This window comes from Sprattus sprattus (assembly GCF_963457725.1).
Source record: "Sprattus sprattus genome assembly, chromosome: 4".
NCBI classification, from domain to species: domain Eukaryota; kingdom Metazoa; phylum Chordata; class Actinopteri; order Clupeiformes; family Clupeidae; genus Sprattus; species Sprattus sprattus.
This window is the reverse complement of record NC_137923.1, coordinates 39,651,941-39,667,278: the sequence shown is the minus strand read 5'-3', so window position 1 is coordinate 39,667,278 and position 15,338 is coordinate 39,651,941. Positions and strand designations below refer to the sequence as shown.

General features: G+C 45.3%; 1 protein-coding gene across 1 annotated transcript in view; it reads right to left on the bottom strand.

Moving 5' to 3' along the window:
- Positions 1-9,271: 9,271 nt before the first annotated feature.
- The window catches only part of galnt12 (UDP-N-acetyl-alpha-D-galactosamine:polypeptide N-acetylgalactosaminyltransferase 12), a 14,185-nt gene continuing 8,118 nt past the window's right edge, over positions 9,272-15,338 (bottom strand). Inside the window, exons 7-10 of the mRNA XM_080836736.1 lie at positions 12,819-12,950; positions 12,452-12,565; positions 11,143-11,298; positions 9,272-9,581 (exon numbers count right to left, since the gene is read on the bottom strand). Of these exons, the coding sequence (XP_080692862.1) occupies positions 9,444-9,581; positions 11,143-11,298; positions 12,452-12,565; positions 12,819-12,950 (540 nt within the window). The 3' untranslated portion in view covers positions 9,272-9,443. The remainder of the gene's footprint in view (positions 9,582-11,142; positions 11,299-12,451; positions 12,566-12,818; positions 12,951-15,338) is intronic.

Below are 15,338 nucleotides of genomic sequence, written 5' to 3'. Positions count from 1 at the left end.
GTGGCAAAACTGCTGGGTCAGCAACTCGGCTCTTTCTAAAGGTGATGTCCCAAAAACACTGCTGACAGAGTATGTGCGGAAAAATACCACATCTTTACTTAGAGTGGACCATATGATATTTATATCAGACTTTCATAAGCAGTTTTAATGCAAGGGCACAGCTGGCTAGTGTCTAATGTCTTCTTTACTCAGTGTTAAAAAGCCAAACACCCAGTGCCATCTTGTGTTGCATATTAATGTAATACAAATTAAGTAGGAAACGTATCTAATATTCAATATTATGCCATATAGATCATCTGGGAATTGAGATATTATTTGCAACATTGTGGCACATTAAAATAAAAAAATTCACACATTTCTATTACTCTCATCTGTGAGAAAAAAATAATAATAGACTAGACACTGTCAAATCATTGAATAAGGAGACAACATTTTCCAAGTGCATTACTGGGAATATGTAAATTGTGTGCAATTAAGCAAGCAGTATTTTCAATGGAGTGGAAGGGGAAAGCAGTCAACTAAATGCAGTCATGGGGGATATCAGCATGAGGCAGTGAGAGTTATTCTGCACGATTTCACCTGACCACGGCCTTCACCAGTCCATTCAAGCTTTGTTTTTCCTATTTTTTATTTAATATAGAAAAGAAAGTAAAGCTGTCAACCTGTCTGTTTTAGATTGACTCTCTAATCGAGTGTATAATTATAAGTTCATGCCGGACAGATTGTTTTCTTCTTACAGAGGGCTTGTGTCTGTACAACTGTACAGACATTTGAATGTCAGTTGCCTTTCCCTAGCTCCACTGTGGGCGGCTTGATCTCCATCAGCCACTTGTGCACGGCACTGTTCCTCTGCACGACCCTCACTGTCTCCAGGGTCAGCACCTGTCTGTCCACCTCCCTCTCCCTCTCCGCCTCCTGCCCGACCCGGGCGTCTCTCCTGAGGTGGGGGGGTGCGTCCCAGCTCCCCCGACGGCCCAGGCTGGTCTTGGGGATGCTGACAGTGAGGTGGGCCCTGCGCTCGCCGGAGCTGGCCGCCCTCCAGGCCTGGCTTCCTGACCGCTGCTGCATCTCACGCAGCTTGCGGTAGAAGACGCGGCAGCTGAAGCCGTCCAGCCAGCTGAGGGCGATGTGGCTCTGCAGCGCTGCCAGGCTCACGTAGCGCCACAGGCAGCTGGCGCACTTGTACAGCATCTGCCCGTTGACGTGCTCCAGCGAGGAGGTCTGACGCAGAAAGCTGAAGTCCAGCAGGTCCTCTCGACGCGGCTCCACCGACCCGGTGCGGCCCTTGGGCTCCTGGTGGTGGTGGTGGGCCTCACCCATGGTCAGGAGGCGCCTTAAGGCAGGGCTCGGGGGATGCGGGGAGGTGATGGGGGCTGTGGCATACTCTACCCACTTCACCGGAGGAATGCTGACAGAGCCTCGGCCTGGTGAGAAAAGATAACAATAACATACATAAAGCAATAACAACAATAACACCCCCCATATCATTATCACAATAAGCAACATCACTATCACCGTTATCATCTAACGTCCAGAAGCTGGTAAAACAATGAAAGGTGTATTTAACCAGCTCATACTGCATTTGCCAAAGAAACACACAACAATGCTCCAACTTGGTCTCGTGCTCTTAATGGTCTAAATGCAGAATTTAGTTCAGTTCGGTTTCACTCTCTCGCCCATTAAAATATACAGTATGTGATATTTCAGGGGCCAGAGAATTCGGAGAACTATTTTTTCCATTTTGTGATTCAGAAAAAGCACACAAAGGCCGACAGGTTGCATTAGTTGCATCACATTTCAGACTTGACTTTAGGCTATGTGAACATGGAGGATACAACAGAGTTAGCTGCAAATACCTCGTAAATGGGTTCCTAGTTTAAAAAAAAAGCAGAAGGTTGAGCTATAATTAGGCTACAACTGGAAAGAGAACTACGATGCTAAGCAGCCTATAAACATGCCAGAAGCAGGTTCTCCAAAACTCATTCCACAAATCATTAGTAAATATTAATAGTAAGAATTTAATAATAATCTCTTCCTTACAGTGTACATAATCTAAGCACATACGTATGTTAGATTTTTTTGTGCATTTTTAAAGAAATGCTTAAAGGTGAAAATCCAGCCTTAAATCAACACTGCATTATTTTGTGATGGTGTGATTTACAGTTTGGCTATGCTTGCACAGATGATTTTTGTTTAAAAACAACAGACTGTTGTCAGTGCCAAACCTCCATATGTGAGTGTGTTTCAGATGTGTCGACTGGAATTTTTCCCCTCTGAGATGGAACATACTTGTTTTGACAGGATCTGCCAGGATCATTCGTTTTGGGACGTTAAGGCGAACAGACTCCATACTCGGCGAACAAGTGTGATATCTGTTCTGACTGTGTTCATTTCTCTGTCACCATGGAGATGATTTTTTTTTTCTTCTAAAAGACTCCTGCCAACATGCAGTACAGAAAGGCCACAGATCCGTGCACTCAAACTAATGGAGATTATTTTCATATTGTAAAAGGAATTTAAAAACCTATGCAAACCCATCCACACAACGGCTGCATACTTTAGGCTGTTTCTCTGAACATTACTCCTAATATTGATCCAAGCAGTTCACCCTGATTTTAATCTATGTCTCGTTTTTTTGTATTTCCGATTTTTGCATCACTGTTGCTTCAGCAGCATAAACCACAGTATACAAAAACTCACACCACAAGTTTCGACCTATCCCAAAAAGAAAAGATCAGAGATCAGCATGCAACAAAGATCAAGAACTGTCATCATTCGAGTTACTTTTCACACTTTTTTTTTTTTTAATGGGGAAATATGACAGACTTCTCAAGCCAGTCTTGCACTCTCTCCATCTTCTTGTCCTTGACTGTGTGGCTGTTGACACTGTCTGTCACCGTGGCAGCCAGCATGGTGGTGGTGGAGGTGCCGCTCAGCGGTGGTGTGCATCCGGAAACCGACATGGCCGCCGGGATGCCAGTGGTGACACCGGTGCAGGTGCTGACCCGCCGGTCCCACATGCTCTTGAGCTTACGGTAGAAGACCCGGCAGCTGAACCCGTCCCGCCAGCCCTCCTTGACGTGTTCCACCAGTGGCCCCAGGCCGGTGTAGTAGTGTAGGCAGGCCGAGCATTTGTACATCCTCTCCCCACACACCATCTCCACGGCGGTCGCTGCCCGGATGAAGAGAGGGTCCATATCCCCGCTGAGAGCCCCATGGTTTGGAGTGTGGCTAAGGCTTTGGGGGTGGCTAAGGCTTTGGGGGTTCATTTGGTGGCTGTGAGGGTACAAGGGCACATGGGAGGTTGGTTCTGGCTGAACTGGAGCATTGAGTGTGCTTGAGTTGCTGAGGCTGTGCTCAGTTGTCCACAGGAAGTTGTGGACCGTCTCCTCCATCTGAAGGCCAGTACACGTGTTGGGTGAAGGTGGCGGGCTTAAGGGAGAGGTGCCCTGGCAGAGAAATGAGTCACAGGACGTGGAGGCAAGCTGGAGGCTTGGAGTACTCTTGGGTTGCACGCTTAGATGGTCAGTAAGGCTCCTACACCCTAGATGTGGATAAAACAAGATTTTCAGCTCTACAGTCAATCATTTCAGGCTTTGAGAGAAAAATATTGATGTATGATAAAAGACTGATATAATTATGTTTTTCCATGGGAAACAAACCTTACTTTATGGATGGTATGTTACAGAGAAAAACGTGTATTTAAGTAGCTATGACCTTTAAAATGTCATGGAAATCCCTCCCGGTCAATCAATCAAATGACTATGGTCAATGTTTTACAGAGATTCATTTCCTGATGGTGTATTTTGATTAATTAAATAATATTCTCACAATATGTTGGCATGACTTCATAATAAATAACAAAAGGGCAACAGTGTCATGTTATAACCTACCTGATTTTTCTTGGGCATTCACCTTTCGTTTCTTGATCTTCTGTCCATGGTCATTGCTGCTTGCGCATTGGCTCATCGTATTAAGAGGCGTATTAGCATGGGAAAATTCTATGGAGCATTTATGTAGTCATGCCATTAGGGTTTTGTAGCATCATTGATTAGGACAGTGATGTCACAAACGAAGGCTTTATGGAACATGTCATGTTCACATCTGGCTTCTCTGTTGTGGTATAATTAATCACAATGTCTTTTTGTAATCCCCCCCACCCCCGCCGCCACCGCTACAAGATTGTGAAAACATTCTCCATTCTTTGTGTGTGTAAGTGTGAGTGTGAGTGTGAGTGTGAGTGTGAGTGTCTGTGTTGTATTAAGGCTTTCCTTTGTGCCACTGGGTGTGAAGGACCGCACCAGTTTGATGAGTGTTATCACTGGCTTCACAATACCTGCTTCTGTTGGCCTGATTATCGAGAGTTGCTCAGGCCCCGCCATGCTGGTCAAACTCAGCTTCCTGTTCTGGCTCTTTGGCGGGCGTTTGGAGAGGCCAAATTCTGAGATGACAGAGACAACACACGGATGGCAAATGTACAGACAGTGGCTTAGACAAAATCACAGATTGGTATGGGGGTGGGAGGTGGGAGGAAAAGGACTGCAATTAGCCCAGAGATGGATACAGTTCTCAAAGCAGCGCAAAGAGGTAGAGTGGAGAAAAGGAAAACCTCAAATTGGAAGGCTGATAATGCTGTCAAGGGAATGGGGAATGACTCGGATTATAGCTAATGATGCTGCCTAAAAGCAATCTACAGAACGTTCGGTTAACGGTTACTTTAAATATACAGGCTTGGGAGCCTCCCTCAGCAAACAATTATAGGGCTCTGGCTCCTGCAGAGACGGGCAAAATGCTTGTCTGGCTTTTGCTTACCTTTGGTTTTCCTTATGACAGATTCCATTGAGTGAAGATGTGGGCAGAATTCTGCTGGTGATCTCAGTGTTAAACTGAGCTCATGTGAGCCTCTGTTGCTCTTTAAATACTTTGTTTCTGCGTCACCCAGGAGACGAGAATTCTACTGCGATGAGCATTCCGAAGCAGAAAAAAGATCACAATTAATCCTTCCAGAAATTAACTTACACTAGACTTGAAACCTTTGCAAATGCAGAGATGTTGTGCACTATGCCTCAACTCAATAGCTGTTCATGTAATACAGGTTGCCCAAAATTTGCATTACAACTCTGATGGACTTCTTATAGATATTCCACACTAAAACTGGGGCCGCTAAATAAGCATTTGTTAATTTTTTTTGTTGGCTTGGGTTACATTGATATTTCAGATATTCACCTCTGCTCTTGTTAAAATAAGAAGCAAAAATAAGCCAACACAAGCTGAAAAAACTAAAACCGAAAAACAAAAGCTGGGATCAAAGAGCCGCAGGCTTGCATGCAAGTGAAATGTGAAATGGATTTATTTTTTTCCTTTAGCAAATTACCAACATTTCCTTGGCACTCGGTGAGTGAGAAGTGAGCTGATTGTGTTGCTTCTCTCTCCCCTGCTGTCTCTCTCTCTCCCCCTCTCTAATCCATTGGTCAGAGCGGCACTGTCTCTCTCGCGACCAGACAGGATGGCAGAAAGCAAGCGGATCCAGAACCACTAAGGCGGCCAACACATGGGACGTGGGCGATCAAGGCCTGCTTCAATATTTAAGGGCCCAAATGCAAGCCCGCATTTGTGGAGCCTTTCCTCTTTTTTTCCCTCTCTCTCTCTCTTTCTTGTTCTTGTTTCATTCTTTTTTTCATAACGAATAAATCATTTAATTCCTTTTCAGGTTTGCTCTCGAAATTCATGGTGTAGTATTCGGGTTTTGCTCGTCATTTTCTCTTTTTTTTGTCTAAATCGCATTTGGGCTTTCGTGAAGAAGTGTCACAGGCTACCTCCTCTGACGTTAAGAGAAGGCTGTGCGTGTGTCAGTGTGTGCGTGTGTGAAGGTGAGGCGTGCAGTGCTTCTAGGCCTTTGCCTCTGTGGTGACGCACCCGTACTGGCATTAAACACTGGAAGAATCTGAAGGCTTCCAGTGAACTTCTAGAAATGCCACGATTTTTATTTTATTTTTTTGAGGGAAGGGTTTTCATTTCGGCTTTTCTCCACTGTCGACAGGTCCCCCTTGCGAAAGGCCTCTGTGTGTGTGTGTGTGTGTGTGTGTGTGTGTGTGTGTGTGTGTGTGTGTGTGTGTGTATTTTGAGGGAAGGGAAGCTATGAGGGTCGCTAATCCCCTCCTGCCACCAGAGAGGGAGGCAGATGACACGAAAACAAAGGAGGCCCACGCATGGTATGAAATACCAAACAGACGGGCGTCATGAATGAGTAATTCAGAATGACTGCAGGGCACTGAAAGAGAGAGAGAAGGAAAGAGGGAGATAGAGAGAGAGAGAGAAAAGGAAAGAGGGAGAGACGGATTGATAAAGAAAACTTGGCATGGGCTCTTAGATATACTCTGATGCACATGTTCAAACAAACCAAATGGGCCAGCAAATAAGCACTTTATTGCCTCCTCTCTCTCTCTCCTTTTCTTTCTCTCCCTTCAAGGAAGAGGATATTGGAAGCACAGGTACACCTGCTAATAAGAGAGTGTAAGCGTGTGATGTCAAATTCAGAGCAATGGTCTTACGTCTCCTACCCGCCTGCAGTAAGGGAGCCGAAGGCTAAATGCCAAAACTGAGAGGAACAGATAAACTAGAGAAATACAGTTGCACTGTTCAGAAGATGTTTATACTGTTTATATAAGACGACGGATGGGTGGGTAAATAAATTGGTCAATGGATGGATGGATTGGGTAGATGGATGACTGGATGGAATGATGAGCTTGATTATGATGAGGATGATAATGATGATGGTGGTAATAACTGACCACATAAAATACAAAATGGACACCCATTCCCAGTACAATTCTTGAAATTATGTATTTATTTAAGTGTTGCTACAAAGTATTTACATTTAAAGTACAGAACTAGAAAAAACATGATGTACAGCAACAAATGGTGTCAGTGATGACATTATTTCAAATGTATGCAAAAATGCACAAAAAGGATAAATCGATTCCTTTTGTTTGTTAAGGGCACTTAGGGAAGAACAGTATACTGCAGTAGCATTTCAGTATAGTGATGGTTTTTCCTACATGAAAACGCAAAACAACGCTATGAACATGGAGTTGTGATTGATCTACGAAATTCCCCTGCTGGTAGAAAAATTCAACCCACCATACTGTCGGAGAGAGAATCCCAGCACTGCATATAAGTGCATTGAAACCTAGACTGTGTTGATTGTATAGTCAATAGAGAGCGTGCAACACATCACTTGGGCAATATAAATCAAAGGCTAGAGACATGTATTCACATAAGGACATCCAGCAAATACACAATGCATTGGATCTGCATGTCTGCGCAGATATAAAAGTGCATATTCAACTGTTGGCAAAGACTGATTCATTTGCCAGTACAAACAATACTGCAACCAGCTCTCCCCAATCTCATCTTCAGTTCACTAAGGGAAAATGACAACAACAACAACAACAAAATCGATAAAACAACAACTCCTTGCATAAACAAACTGAATTGTATGTTTTCGTATTCCTATTTACTTCATGTTGCCTGTCTTCAGACACCGCTGATTTGTATCTTTAAGATGCTCCAAATACATGCCCTTCTTTCTAGCCACTAATTAAGTCATTAATCAAGACTCGTTTACAGCAATACGCTTGTTAAGCTCACGGTCTCAGAGGCAGAGACCTTTTCTCTACTCTCCCCCCCCAAACACACACACACACACACACACACAATCCACAGTGCCTTGAAAGACTGAGTGAGTGGTAGTAGTTGGTGATGGTGAGGAGTAGTCGTTGGGGGAAGGGAGGGGATGGGAGGGGAGGGAGAGTTTCCCCACATGCCAAATGGTCTGTATCCACACAAGCGTGATCAATCAGGCACAGCACTGCAGTGATCTGCGGTCAGGATTGGAAACATCTGCCCATTGTGGAGCCCTCTGGTCTCTAATTGGTGGCTGTCAGAGCCTTTAAGACTCCAGTGTGGAAGGACATCTTGCCGTTCCCCTCTCCTACCCTCCCATCAAGCAACCTCTTTCAATAACTATAACACGCACAGCACCGCATGCAACGAAACAAAAGGAACATGAGGGGGGGGGGGGGGGGGGGGGGGGGAGGGTGGTAGATTCCTATGGGAAGCAGAAGCGTGAGGGGTGATAGCATGTTATCACTTCATGCATCCAGTCAGGCACTTGAGACATTAGTTCTGTGATCGGATCACATTACAACTGCTATAAGCTCTATGCTTCCTTCTAGTTTCCGCTTGTGCTTACATTTCAAATGAAACTCTTCATTACTCTTCATAAAAAATAACGATAGAAAATAGGACAAATGAGTCGTGTTCGCCATATACATACAAATGATCAGCCTACAGTCATGAAATCAACAGATAATTAATTGTTTTGTTTAAGATAGCTAGACAATTAATAACACCAGCACGTACATGAAACAGCATTGTCACGGTTCAGGATCCAGCCTGTGGTCAAGTTTGTCAGGCTGCTTGCTGAGGTATTTCCTACCAGCCTTTGTAAGACCTACTCAAGACATACTCATGTCCTACTCACGTCCTACTCAGCAATTTAAGAATGATAGGTACACTGGAGCAGGGTGAGGGAAAGGCTTTGCGGAGGAATGTAGTTAGCACGTGTGAGTGAACAAATATCCTCCCATCACTGCGACCAAACCAGAGCTAAAGTGAAAACATGGAGGATTCTAGAGGTAAACAGCAGTAAAAATGGAGGCACTGGCGCCATCTAGAGGTATTTCTCTGGGACGACAAGCTGACAGCGGCTGCACTGCCCATCACCACCTCTCTGTAGAGTCTCTCAGCCTCTGCTCAGTGCACTGCCTGAAATATCCAGAGAGACTAGCTGAAGACCTGACTATGCAGAGCAGGAGTCAGAAGCAGGAGAAAGAGACAGAGAGGCTTCTAAATGATGGAGTGTAGACAACAGGTCGTCTAGTATCCTGTGCTGTAACAGCAGAACGAATTCCTACTTTAAAAATATGATATCCACATGAAGACTGTTTTAAGAGTTTGCAGCTCCTCCATAGAGAGACCTTTCTCAGAGGTATGAAGTGTAAAAAATCCAGCCTATTAATGCCTGTGTCACGGGATGACACGACATTGTATGTCACTGTACTTGTAATACAAGACATCTGTGTAAATCATACATCAATACATGTTGATTCTTATGTGATAAAATGATAAATTACCACAAAATACCAATCTTCTGCAGTTTGTAAAATCTCAAAAGTTTGAAAGTGTATCCATTACATCGTGTGAGCGGTACTACCCTATGGCAAGTGTTACTGCTAAGCTGTGTCTGGTGTCTCAGATCCAGAACCCAGAGACAACACAAGTTCTTTCAGCCTCAATGCCCTGGATGATGTCGTTCTCGAGTGGTTCGGCCTCCACTCTTGTCCGGTCCGGTCCGGTCCGGTCCGTTCAGAGCAGCGTCTCTATGACCGCTCCTCGAAGAACCACTGCTGGTGGGCCGAGTCCGTACAGGGCATGAGAGCCGGCCCCGGGCTGCCACTGTCGACTTTGGCCACGGCCTGGACGCACTTCTGGGTCTGTACGTGGAACAGCGTCCCGTCCTGTAGGTTAAGAAAACACACGTCACACACACGAGCCGCAGAACCGGACCCCTGTGGAGCCGCCCTGGGATTTCACATTACCAGACTCCAGGGGAGGCGGTGGAGGCGCTACATATCGGCCAGCCATAAATAAACCTGGAGTTGCACATATCTAATGTTCGGCCGGTGAGCGATCCAAACCTCCATATACTGTATATATACACACAGAAACACAGAAACACACACACACACACACACACACACACACACACACACATTTACATTTAGATGGAATGGTCCAGTGATGGATATTATTGTAAAAAGCGAGTGTCAATAGCAATGTTTACACAAACCTACAAAAACACACACACCTACATGCATTCGTGGACTGTGAGGCCCAGGGTTTGTCAATACTCGGTGTACCCAGCAAGGGTCCTTGGTGTCGTGTATATTGACAGGAGCAGATTTGTGGCTTGTCCATGCCAAAATAAAATATCTTTGTTGTGTGTGTGTGTGTGTGTGTGTGTGTGTGTGTGTGTGTGTGTGTGTGTGTGTGTGTGTGTGTGTGTGTGTGTGTGTGTGTGTGTGTGTGTATGCCTATGAGAACAAGAGAACAGAAAAGAAAAGAAAAAAAAAAGAAAAAGGAGGAGAGGGAGAGTGTGTGTATATGTTTGTGTGTGTGTGTGTGTGTGTGTGTGTGTGTGTGTGTGTGTGTGTGTGAGTGTGTGTATATGTTTGTGTGTGTGTGTGTGTGTGTGTGTGTGTGTGTGTGTGTGTGTGTGTGTGTGTGTGTGTGTGTGTGTGTGTTTATGTATATGTGTGTTTCCCAGGCAAGCAGCAAGGGCTTAACGTCAGCAAGCATGGGCTTCTCTGAGAGGGCCCTTCACCTCATGGCAGTTGGGCCGACCTGAGCACTGTGCTGTACTGTGCAGTGCTGTGCTGTGCAGTGCTGTGCTGTGCTGTGTGTGATTAGCTGTGCTGTGCTGTGCTGTGCTGTGCTTTGCTGCATTGTGCCATGCCGACAAACTAAGTGCTTCAGGGAGGAAAACTTTTAAGAATGGAGAGAGCAAAGAAGAAATCACCTAAGACAACCAACGGGGCACTTTTTCTGTTCTAATGGGCAATTTCCGATGCCCTGCTACTATGAGGTCAAACCTCTCTGTTTCACGCTGTCCTTTTTTCCAGTGCTCTCTCCCTCCCTCTTTCTTCTTTCTGTGTCACTCATTTTGTGTGCTTCTCTCTAGCTCTCCTCTTTACACTGGACTTTTTCATACTCTTCCCCAAGCCTGACAGCTATTAAAACTGCCATTAACACGGTTTGTGTGGATCTCTAGGACTCTTTGTCTCAACCTGTCAGTCTTATTTTCTCAACCTATACCAGTCAGTAATTTAAATTGCTTTGGATGAAGGCATCTGCCACAGACGTGCAGAAATGCAGATTTGGGTCTCTTGTACTCTTTCAGTCACCCATTACTGGTCTAGGGAATCTTCTCTGACTCTGTCGGTCTGCCTCTGTCTACATCTCTCCAGCCTTTCTCCTTCTCTCACACTCTCTATGTCTCTCTCTCTCTCTCTCTCTCACCTCTCTGAGCACAAACTGCTGCTCCTGTGGAACGGGCTGCCGGGGTTTCCTGCACAGGTGCACCGTCAGGTAGGTGGAGACCGGGTCGCCCACAGTGCACCCTGCTGGCTCCCGTGTGTTATAGCGGATCTCGTGGTCAGAGGAGTACTCGAAGAACTGGAACACACACACACAAACAACAACACACACACACACACACACACACACACAGAACACACACAACACAAACAACACAACACACACAACACACAGACCAAATAACCAATTAGAGTGTGCCTTGTTGACTGTGGTTAAAGTCCAATGGTGTTCCATGTTGGGTCCTGTTGGGATCAGCAATGAAGATATAATCGCCTTAAATGCAGCCCTACGTTCAGAGAGTCCTGTTAAATCTGTGAATTATATGATAGGACGACACGCCCAATGGGCATCACCCGTGGCTAATGTCGTTCCTCCCCTGCTGGCCAATGGAAATAAACTGCCGGCGAGGTTATGATTTAAGGCCACTCCTTTGAAAGGCCCAAAGCCATTTTAATAGCAGCAATGCTCAAGATATGAGAGAGCCAATGGTGAGCAGCTGTGATCAATGGCACAGATTTGGGTTATCTGCAGAAGGGGTGAGAGGGTGGGGGAGGGGCTCTATTTAGTTGGGATTTTTCAGGGCCAGGAGCCAAGGGTGGGTTAGAGGCAGAGCACGGAGGCAGGGAGGGCAGGAGCCAAGGGTGGGTTGGAGGCAGAGCACGGAGGCAGGGAGGGCAGGAGCCAAGGGTGGGTTACAGGCAGAGCACGGAGGCAGGGAGGGCAGGGCTACAAAGGAATGCGAGAGCGGGACACTGGCGGGCAAAGTTCCTTATATGGCGCGCTCTAGGTCTACAAATGCGTTGCCTATGTGCCACTGGAGGGAATACAATGATGTATTGTTTTTGAAGTAAACAATGTTATCTTGCTCTCGTGTGGATGCATGGCTTGCTTGCCAAAGCAGCATGTATATTTACCCACAGCCAAGGGTAACATGCTCATGTGCTGATAGCATGCTGGTCTTAGTAGATCATCAACAGGCTCCAACATTTACAGTCATGGATCAGGTGAAACAAATACAAGAAGTCTGCAGCCTAGTTAGGCATTTCAGGAGCAGTGGAACATTACATTTCAAGGAAGAGAACCAGTCCTGTCTGATATAAACTCAGGCACAAACAACATGCTTTTTCCCATTGTTTTCAAGGGAATCATGAGACGTTTTGATAATTAAGTATCCGTGGTAAAACCGTATCCTGGCCTCCGGTACCTGGGTCTGTTTGGGTCAGAGGCCTACCTGGTTTTGACCCATGCCATGGCAGGGGTAGAGGATGACCCGGTGTCCCACCACGTTATGGTCATCAGGTGGGTTGTAGTCGAAGCAGTAGTTGGTCATGCCTCGATTCTTCAGCTGCAGAGTGACGTAAAACAAAGAGGTCAGTTAATACTGTTATAACCCCATTATACCCTGTTATAAACTCTATACATTTTTTAATAGTAATCTATGTACTGAAGGCATATCTCAGAGACAGAACGTTCAAGGCAAGATATATTTTATGATTGCCTCAAGTGGAAAACAAAACACTGTTGAAGGGAATTTTCCCACAGTGGTGTACTGTTGTTTGTCAACATAATCCAAGGCAACCATATCCTGCACATCTCACCATTCCGAAAAATCCTGGTCGGTCCTCAGGGACGTGGATGTCCGGGTAGATGTTGTCCAGGAACCACTTGAAGTCTTTACATCCCAACTGCTCCCGGAGCTTCCGTCTGTCCGTTACATCTCCGTAGGCTTCCTGGAGACAACACACAACCAGCCAATGACGTGACATCACTACAATCGCTGACAAAGGGCACACTAGGTTCACTTCAACCAATGACCTTGACAGAGCCAGCAAAAGAGAGAGAGAGAGAGAGAGAGAGAGTGTGAGAGAGAAAGAGAGGCAATAAACTGCCAAACTCATTATGAGGGTAATTGTGATATTGCAGCAGCCAAAGCAATTTAGCGGGTGGCTGAGAGAACAATAAGAATGACATGCTAATCTAATGAGAAGTGAATACGCTGGGGTCATTTAGCCACAACCCTGGCAGATGAACACGTCCGTCCACAAAGCCAACACCATCGGTCAGTCCCCCCGAACATAAGGGCACACTCGAGGGATGTGTCCCTTTAAACATTAGGAGGTCAGTCATTCACCCCTGAATCAGCCAATTCAGCAAAAGGTCTATTTAGTGAACTGATTTGTTTTACACGTGTATGTCCTAAGCCCCAAAGTGTAGACGACACGGATGCCCTTGGACCAAGAGGTTCATACTGCCTCGTCAAACTACCTCTTGTTTAGTCAAGCATCCATCCCACAAACCGACGTCACCACGGCTCTGTTATTAAGAGGAGAGTTATTTCAACTATGTTCAGGGTCTCGTGTTGTTTACGGAAATACCACAAAGAGGTAAACCACAGCTGCACCATGTCCTGGAACCAGTAATTTCTACAAGGAGGGAGTAATTTATCGGAAACATCAGCAGCTCTCTTGAGTTTGTTAAATAATGTGACGTAACAGGGTGAGTAAGCTGATTCATTTCACTGAGGCAGTTCTATCTTCCCAAAAAACTTGTTGCTGATGTTGACAACAATCTTGTAGTGCCATTGCTTTGATAGTCATTTTGTGTCGTTGTAGGCTATAAATTGCAGCAAAGGCCATGCAAAAAATATGGTTCCACAATGACTTAACTGGCAACAGCAAACAATGGATTATTGCAGTCCTTTTCATCTTAGAATGTTTTAAAAGTGTGCCAAACTTGAGATTTTTCTTTAGTTTTATGTCTTTGGTTCTTTAGTTTCATGTCTATGGTTGCTAAACAAGACTATTTGACAGTTTTTAATTGCATTAAATTAGAAAAATGTAGGCCTAGTGTCAACCACAATCATGCTGCGAAGTTGCAATTGCAACCCAAGGTATGACAGACGGGTAGAATTTGGACGTTATCTATTCATGTTGATTCATTCCTACCCTATATCCATTCATTTGAGGACACGGTCATTCTTTTTTTCAACCTCTGTGTATATTATATAGGCTGCTTTATATTTGCATTTGTAGATGGATTGCATGTGCATGGATTGTTCTTGAAACATGTGGCGGTGTGTTTCAAATTTTTCTGGGAACATAAATGATTTTCTGAAAAATAAAACCTGACCGTAAATAACGTCAATGACCGTCAATTACCGTCAATGACTGTTTGCAGAGATCTGATTGGCTGTAAGGGAGACGGGGGGGTCAGGGGTCAATACAGATTAACTACAGTTCACAGAGTGGTGCTGCAGACGGTGCTGTTCGCATGCGACATCTGCTCAGAGCAACACCCTCATTGGGCCAGCCCGGGCTGGGATATGGCACTCTAATTGGCCGTTCAGATGTTTGTTGGAGGGTGGGGGAGAGGGGGTGGGAGGGATGACCCACCCTGGTGTCTGATTTGGAAGTGATCCATCACAGAGGGATAGGTGGAGGTCACTAGGCAAGGCAGACAAGCACCACTAGGGTCTTGTTTGGAGAAAGACTGCCATGGAGCTATGAATAGGAGTCTTTACACTGTAAGAAATTACATTGTTTCCTGTGAGTGCATATGAGATTCATGTTCAAGCAGCTGCTGTGACCACCAAAGGTTGGCCAGCCTCATCTCCAAAATGCTGATCTTATCATGGTAGCAAAGGAAAAGTCCCCACCCTAGTATTGCTCAGACACCTGGGGTCAGAAAGCAAACTGAGGTGTGTGAGTGAGTGACTGTCAATCCAGAAAAGTTAGCAGAAGTGAAAATGAGAAAAGAGGAACATCCAGCAGCAGCCTTTGCAGATAGGCTACTGGAAGCTTTTGAGACATACAGTTGATCCCCTCACAACTGAGGATGTTAGCTATAAATCTGCTTTGATCAACAAAAGTGATCCCCAGACCCGGATCCCCAGACCCGGTGCTTGTGACTCATGACTCAGACTATGATGAAATTCTTGCAGAAATGACACCATTCTACATTTTACAATCAGGCCACTTCTAAGAAATCCCAGCCAGCTGTAGCTATAGGAAGTATGCTTTCCCAACCTACAGGAGACAAAGAGGGACGGAGTCCTCTTGTTCTTCTAATTGGCAACATCGAGGTAAAAGCGGAGAAGCAATCCATTAGGGGTTATCACA